The following is a 7,938-nucleotide window of genomic DNA, read 5'->3' on the forward strand; positions in this document are numbered from 1 at the left end:
GTTTCACATAACAGAGACATAAAGTAACATAGCTTTCCTTTAAAGAATTGGCAGTACAGACACTTGACAATAAGACATTCCAACAGCCCCGCAGCTCGCCACACACAGACCCCATTCTTTGGGCCAGATGATCGCCAGATGCCGATGCATCGTTTACAGTTTATGTTCAGATAACCTGAGGAACCGTTACAAATCTTAGGACTTAGTTAACTAAAGTCCTTCAGACTGACAAACAGTCTTTATTCTATCAGCCTGTAAATCTGTCACCTATTGCGGGAAGTTATGGGAAAACCTGATTTGGTCACGTACGACGTTGCCTGCTAGGAACTCTCTCTCTAGGGCGGCTAGCATCCTTTTCTAACCGCCAACATAGAAATTGACCAATTAACAGCAACGTCTATTTCCCTCACCCTCCGAGTGGAGGCTTTCTTTGACGAATCCGATGATCTCGTGCCCTTAGGCACACCCCATCATAGTTTTCCTCTGCAGCGTCGTCGCGACGGAAAGTCATTCTTTTCTGGCAATCCGATTAGCTAAGAGTCAATCAAGCGTTCCTAGTATCACGAGTAGTAAGTTGAGTCGAACTTAGACTTTGAAGCAAAGTATATTCGTTATCCCGTTGACCGTGGATTCGCTATATCGAACCTAGGGCCATTGTCATTAGCGTCCAGCTACCGCGTCCGATTGTCAATCTTGTATCAGCCATACTTGTGTAATAAATATCTGTGCGACAACCATGAACAACACTGGTGAAGATTCATTATACGCCCCTGCCGTCAACCCGACATATATATATATATATATAATAGTATGTAATGATAGTATATAATATTTGATAAATAAAGACTATGACATATCACATGTTACACCACACGTGTGACATCACATCCGAAATCTAACAGTTTTTAGTATATTTTAGAGACAAAATTCAAATTCATACAGATAAAAGTCTAGTACACATTGAAAATTGTCGGCAGATGTGCATTCACAATCAATCTACATATGTCGGTCCCGTTATATGATGTGATTTATGATCCAGTATTTGCTATTGTGGCAAGGAAAGACGAAAATAGAAAATTTGAAAATATATACTGTTTGTCGAAATATCGTTGACACGTCTCGCGCTTCATACGACCCGCAACGTGAGACAGAAAAGGAATCCGTCATCACTCGCGAATAGTACGAGCCACAACTATAGGCAAATAGAATTAGGAACAGAAAGCTTAAAGGAAACAAAGGATAAGGATTGCGTTTTTTAAATATTAAATATAAGAATATTGAAATCGAAACAAGGAATAATGAGACATCGGCAGACGCGCACCGCCTTGCGCGCCTTCTCCCCATCACAATACCGAGTACGATGAGCAGACAGCGAGAGTTGAGAGATCACGATCTTCTCACACACTATCAGCGGAAACAAGAACTATCATGCACTCAGGGGCAATATCATATACTATTGTAAGAGGAATTAAATCCTCCCAACCCTAGAAGGACAGTCTTTTACTTGTTGCTAGACTACAAAAGATCATGTGTAACGGGTCTCTTATGTCCGGCGCTTGTGCATAAATTTGCAGCATAAATTTGCAGCAAGCCTCAAGGAATTTTTCCTCGGACCGCACCTTCACGAAGATTCGAAGATTCGCTCTTCTTTCGAGAGCAGGGAAAGTCTTCGCCTGCCTTCATCAATGAACGATCGCCGCTTGAACGGAATCACTCATTTATCAACCACGTAGAACATATTATTGTATTCGCCTTTCGTACACTTCGTCTAACCAATATACAGTAGCGGACAAAAGTTTAAGACGATGATTTGTAAACCGGATTACAAACATCTTATACGCATATTGTTCTTCTATTCGGTTTGTCTCTTTGGAATAACGTAGCTGTATGTTTGACCTTCGTAACCTCAGACAGTCAGTTGTTAAATACAAACAATGTAGGAGTTACAACAGTTAGTTACCGCCTAGCACTTGGAAACAGTGGACATTAGTTTAAGACGATCTGTGTAAAACGTGAGTACGAGTACAGTTTTTGAACATTTTGATTCTGGAATGTCAAAATCATTGTTTAGTGTACCTTTTATTGCTTAAAATTCATTTAGGTAGGAACAGACTATGGGTAAATCAAAGAATTTACTTGAAAACGAAAGGGAACAAATCGTAAGGCTGCGAAAGCAAAGTAAAACCTTCACCGAAATAGCAAATATAGTGAACAGGTCAGAAACAGCTTGTAAACAAGCTTGGTATAAATGTTTAAAGACAGGCATGTATTGCGATCAACCGAAAAACGGAAGACCACGGAAAACAACACCGAAAATGGATCGCCGGATTCATCGATTGAGCGAAAAGGATCGTTTTCGTAGTGCAAATAATATTGCTGCGGAGATAAACTATGAAAACGATACACAAATTAGTGCTAGAACTGTTAGGAGAAGATTAGAAGACTTTAACTTAAGAGGACGAAAACCCCAAAAGAAACCACTGCTGAGTTCTAGGAATCGAAAAAGACGACTTGCATTTGCTAAAGCTCATAAGCATTGGACAAGTGAAGATTGGCAAAAGGTATTGTTTTCTGACGAATCGAAATTCAGTCGCGTCTCTTCTGACGGGGTACGGTACGTTAGACGTCGAATTGGCGAAAGTTTGAAAACACAGTGCGTTTTAAAAACTCTTAAACATGGTGGTGGCAACGTTATGGTGTGGGCGTGTTTTTCTCGAAGCGGCCCTGGTCCGATATGTCGTATCAATGGAATTATGGACCGTTTTCAATACAAGGACATACTCAAGAACACAATGTTACCTTTTGCACGCAACAATATGAGTGATGATTTTATTTTTCAAAATGATAATGATCCGAAGCACACGGCTCGGGTTGTGAAACAGTTTTTTCAAGAAGAAAATATCACCGTGCTGCCGTGGCCGTCCCAATCACCAGATATTAATCCAATCGAGAACTTGTGGAGCATCATAAAAAAGACAGTACAAGGTTATAAACCGAAAAATTTGAATGAACTTTACTCTACAATTGAAACAGCTTGGAGTAATATTACGGTAGATCAATGTAAAAAATTAATAGATTCAATGCCAAGAAGATGTACCGAAGTGATAAGAAATAACGGATATTGGACAAAATATTGAATTTAAACAAAAATTGTGCATATTTTTTTACCAAAACTTAATATTTTTTGTGTAGTCTTAAACTTTTGACCGACAAAATATTATACAGATTTCGTTCCTTTTTTTGTAACTTCGCTACTGAGCAAAATATCAAAATGAAATTTTTTTTGTAAGTGTATAAACAAATGCCTAATTAGTTAATACCAAATGTAGAACACTGTATTTATATTTTTTATGGAAAGTAAATCAATTATTTATTTCTTCCATTTCGTCTTAAACTTTTGTCCGCTACTGTATATGGAACAATATAATATATATGTCGGGTTGGCGTTAGGGGCGTATAATGAATCTTCACCAGTGTTGTTCATGGTTGTCGCACTGATATTTATTACACAAGTATGGCTGATACAAGATTGACGATCGGACGCGGTAACTGGACGCTAATGACAATGGCCCTAGGTTCGATATAGCGAATCCACGGTCCACGGGATAACGAATATACTTTGCTTCAAAGTCTAAGTCGGACTCGACTTACTACTCGTGATACTAGGAACGCTTGATTGACTCTTAGCTAATGAGATTGCCAGAAAAGAATGACTTTCCGTCGCGACGACGCTGCAGAGGAAAACTATGATGGGATGTGCCTAAGGGCACGAGATCATCGGATTCGTCAAAGAAAGCCTCCACTCGGAGGGTGAGGGAAATAGATGTTGCTGTTAATTGGTCAATTTCTATGTTGGCGGTTAGAAAAGGATGCTAGCCGCCCTAGAGAGAGAGAGTTCCTAGCAGGCAACGTCGTACGTGACCAAATCAGGTTTCCCATATCTTCCCGCAATAGGTGACAGATTTACAGGCTGATAGAATAAAGACTGTTTGTCAGTCTGAAGGACTTTAGTTAACTAAGTCCTAAGATTTGTAACGGTTCCTCAGGCTATCTGAACATAAACTGTAAACGATGCATCGGCATCTGGTGATCATCTGGCCCAAAGAATGGGGTCTGTGTGTGGCGAGCTGCGGGGCTGTTGGAATGTCTTATTGTCAAGTGTCTGTACTGCCAATTCTTTAAAGGAAAGCTATGTTACTTTATATCTCTGTTAGGTGGAATGTTTATCCCGTGACCGTGGCTACGCTCGGCGACCGGTTGTCGCCTCGAGCCTAAGCTCATTGTCTCAAGTTTCGAATGACTGTGTCTGGGTTATTTCGTAGATACTACAGTATTGAGGCTTTTCCAAATAATTACAACGGGGGGGGGCCCGGTGTCCTTTCATCTCCGACATATATATATATATATATATGTATTTAATCATGAACAGTCTATTGGTTAGATATGATTTTAGGATAGAGTAGTAGGTGTGTGGTAGGATTTTCTTTAGTTTGAACAAAAGTCCTTCATGCCACACTTTGTCGAACGCCTGCTGAATGTCCAGGAATATCGCAGAGCAGTATTTTTTCTTTTCTAAATCTTGGCTGATTTTATGAGTTAGACGACGAATTTTCTCTATCGTAGAATGTTGCTTCCGAAAGCCGAACTGATGATCCGGCATTGTTTTCAATTCCTCTATGAGTGGAAGGAGTCATTTCGTTCGCATCTTCTCAAATAGTTTGGACAAAGTGGGTAGAAGACTAATTGGGCGATAAGAGCGAGTTTCGTGTATTGGTTTTCTAGGTTTAGGGATAGGGATAATTAATAATATTTTCCAGGACTTAGGATAGTATTCAAGGTGAAGAATTGCATTAAAAATAGGGATAATGAGAGCAATCCCTTTTTTGGGAAGCTCCTCAATAACTTTGTTACTTCTAAGTCCATGCCCCGATACTTACCTGGGGTTTAGGCGACGTATTAATTCAATAACTTCCAGAAATGAGAAAGCTTCAATAGGAGAAGACATCTGGAAGTTATTTCGGCGGCAATAGTGGAGGAATGCGGTTTGAAGACATTAGTTAGGTGATTTGCAAACAAGTTGGCTTCTCGTATAGGGCTACGCGCCTATCCACCTTGCGGACAGCGAATTGGAGGGATTATTTGCGGAGGACGAGTAAGTTTCCTGGATGCCTTCCATAGTGAGTAGTTGGAGTCAGCTGTGGGAGACAGATTAGCAAGATATTTTTGGAAACAGTCATTTTTGTAATTTTTAATGATTTTGGTTAGTTTTCTTGTTACGTTATTTAGCTTACGCTTGTCTTCAGACGTTCTATGACTTCGCCATACTCTTCTAAGTCTACGTTTTTCTGCGATTTTTATTAATATGTAATGGGGGTATTCATGTTTATTGATAAATCACTTAGTAGGGGTGGAAGAACGGATCGCGTTTATTATGCTGGTGTATAAATATTCCGTGGCTGCTTCTTCTGTATCTTCTTTTGGTTTTAGGGTTATTGAGGCTGATGTTGAATGATTGAATACTTCCCTAAAGAGCTTCAGTTTGTGAGTTGGTTATGAATAAAACCATTAGGTTGGTTTTCGATAATTTTTGAGTTTATTGTTGCTATGACGGGTGAATGATCTGACGAAAGTTTCACCGAAGAGTTTATTTGGATGTATCTTGGCGAGATGTTTTTAGTTATAAAGAAGTCTAATAAGTCAGGTAGTTTGTTAGTATCAGTGGGCCAGTAAGTGGGTTCGTTTGTACTGAGGTAGTTAAGTCTGTTGGCGTTTATGGATTTCAAAAGATTTTTGCCTCTTAGTGTGATAAGTCTGCTACCCCATTGCGTATGTTTAGCGTTATAGTCTCCTCCAGTTATGGATCTATTGCCCAGGTCTTCGAGGAATTTATCGAAGTTTTCCGTAGAAATAGAATGTCTAGGCGGACAATATACTGCTGATGTAGTGATTGGACTATGCCATCTACTATCGCTACGTCTGTGGCTTGGAGATAGTCATTCTGGAATGATGGAAGCTCATAGTGTTTTATGCTGGTCTTGATGATAATTCCGGTACCGCCGTGGATCTTTCCGCTGGGATGTTGGGTATGGTAAAAGTTATAATCATTTATTTTCAGATAATTTTTATCGGTGAAGTGAGTTTCAGATATGAGCATTATGTCAATGTTTTGTTGTGTTAGGATGAGTTCTAGTTCGTATTTATGCTGAGCTAGACCGTTAGCATTCCAAAGAGCTATGCGTATTGGTTTTATTTTACGTCGGAGCATGTTAATTTGTCCACGATGATTGTAAGTAATGATAGCACGTAATTTATTTGCTCTGTTTGTTTCACGATTAATTTTTCAAGTCTATCGAAGTTATCCGTGTCTTGTGAACTGGGAACACTAATTTGTGGTTGAGCACTATGGATTTTCGGTCTGCTTTGATTTCCTTGAACTACCTGTTCGTAAGAGATTGAAGGGGTAGTGAATTTTTGTGGATTAAGCGCTTGGTTGGTTAGGTCCTTAACTCTGAGTTTGGGGTACTTATTATTATACAAGGTCTTGTAGGCTGTGCAACCTTTATAGTTCGCAGGATGCTCTCCTTGACAGAGGATGCACTTCGCTGGGGTTTCTGAAGATTTAGTGCACTGATCTGTAGGGTGAATACCTGCACATTTAACGCAGCGGTGGTTGTGGTTGCAATATTTTTGCGTGTGGCCGTACCTTTGGCACCTTTTGCATTGAACTATTTCTTTTTTTATAAAAGGTGGTTCAATTTTTACTATCGAGTTCATTAAACGATTGATGCTATAGGCTTCCTTGTTATTTGGTTTTTGCTTTAGGTCGATAAAGAATAAGAATAGCGGATTTTTTGTGATTCTGTATCTTATATTGCTAATGTTGGTTACTTCATGGCCATGATTTAAGAGTTCAAATTTCAGTTCATCTAAGTTAGCTGAGTGGTGGATGTTGCGTAGTACCACACGAAAAGGTCTTTCTTGTTTCAGTTGATATGTGTAGAAGTTTGCGTTTAGAGTTTTTAGTAACTTTTTAACAGAGTTTTAGTATACTTTTTTATTTTTTTGTAGGAGTCTGGATTGGCCGGCAGGATTTTAACCTGATTGTTTTTAATTTTTAGTATGTAATCCTCTTTGCTAATATCTTTCTCGATGGACTTTATCATTGTTTGAATGTCGATAACATCATCAATGAAGATTGGAGGGGGAGGAGGAATTTTTTGTGTGTGTTGAATTGTTGATGCTTCAACTATATGCATAGAATTGTCTGTAGATTGTAATATTGTGAATCTGTTGTGAGTGATAATGTATCTTGTTGTCGGTTCGTTCTGACTAGTGTTTACATTTTTTTTTTTATTGAATCAAGTTTACGTTTTTTGATGCTGTTGGTGTGGTTTGAAAGGTGGGTGATATTATCCTTTTATTATTATTATTCCTTATTATTATTATTATTTTATTATTATTATTCCTTATTCCTTCAAGCTAGTTAAGTCAAATTGAAATAACTAGTCGAGAGGCTACGATTTGAATTAGAGATGAGAAGTGTTGGATTTTCCACGAGTATGTTTAGAAAACACTTGGTTTGTTTCTGTTTCAACTCACTTTCGACGCAGGGTCGTCACTTATTGTGAACTTCACTGGGCACTAGACACACGTGTGCATGCTTCGACAGTCGAAAGAAAACTGAGGAAGTTCAAACATAGTACTTAAATTAAGGATAAAATAAAATCTCTCCTTCTTCTGATTTTGACCCATATATATATATATATATATATCTTGGTCCATATATATTGGTTAGACGAAATGTACGAAAGGCGAATACAATAATATGTTCTACGTGGTTGATAAATGAGTGATTCCGTTCAAGCGGCGATCGTTCATTGACGAAGGAAAGAAAGCTCTTGAAAGAAAGCTCTTGAAAGAAAGCTCTTCGCGAAGGTG

General features: G+C 38.8%; 1 protein-coding gene across 1 annotated transcript; it reads left to right on the plus strand.

Annotated features, from left to right (window-relative positions):
* The first annotated feature begins 1,861 nt into the window (after positions 1 to 1,861).
* Positions 1,862 to 3,086, plus strand: LOC132909844 (uncharacterized). Its single transcript, XM_060964968.1, has 2 exons — positions 1,862 to 2,544; positions 2,952 to 3,086. Exons 1-2 carry the CDS (start codon positions 2,115 to 2,117, stop codon positions 2,990 to 2,992), a joined length of 471 nt encoding a protein of 156 aa, XP_060820951.1. The 5' UTR covers positions 1,862 to 2,114; the 3' UTR covers positions 2,993 to 3,086.
* Positions 3,087 to 7,938: the final 4,852 nt, after the last annotated feature.

Source organism: Bombus pascuorum, chromosome 8, assembly GCF_905332965.1.
Source record: "Bombus pascuorum chromosome 8, iyBomPasc1.1, whole genome shotgun sequence".
NCBI lineage: Eukaryota > Metazoa > Arthropoda > Insecta > Hymenoptera > Apidae > Bombus > Bombus pascuorum.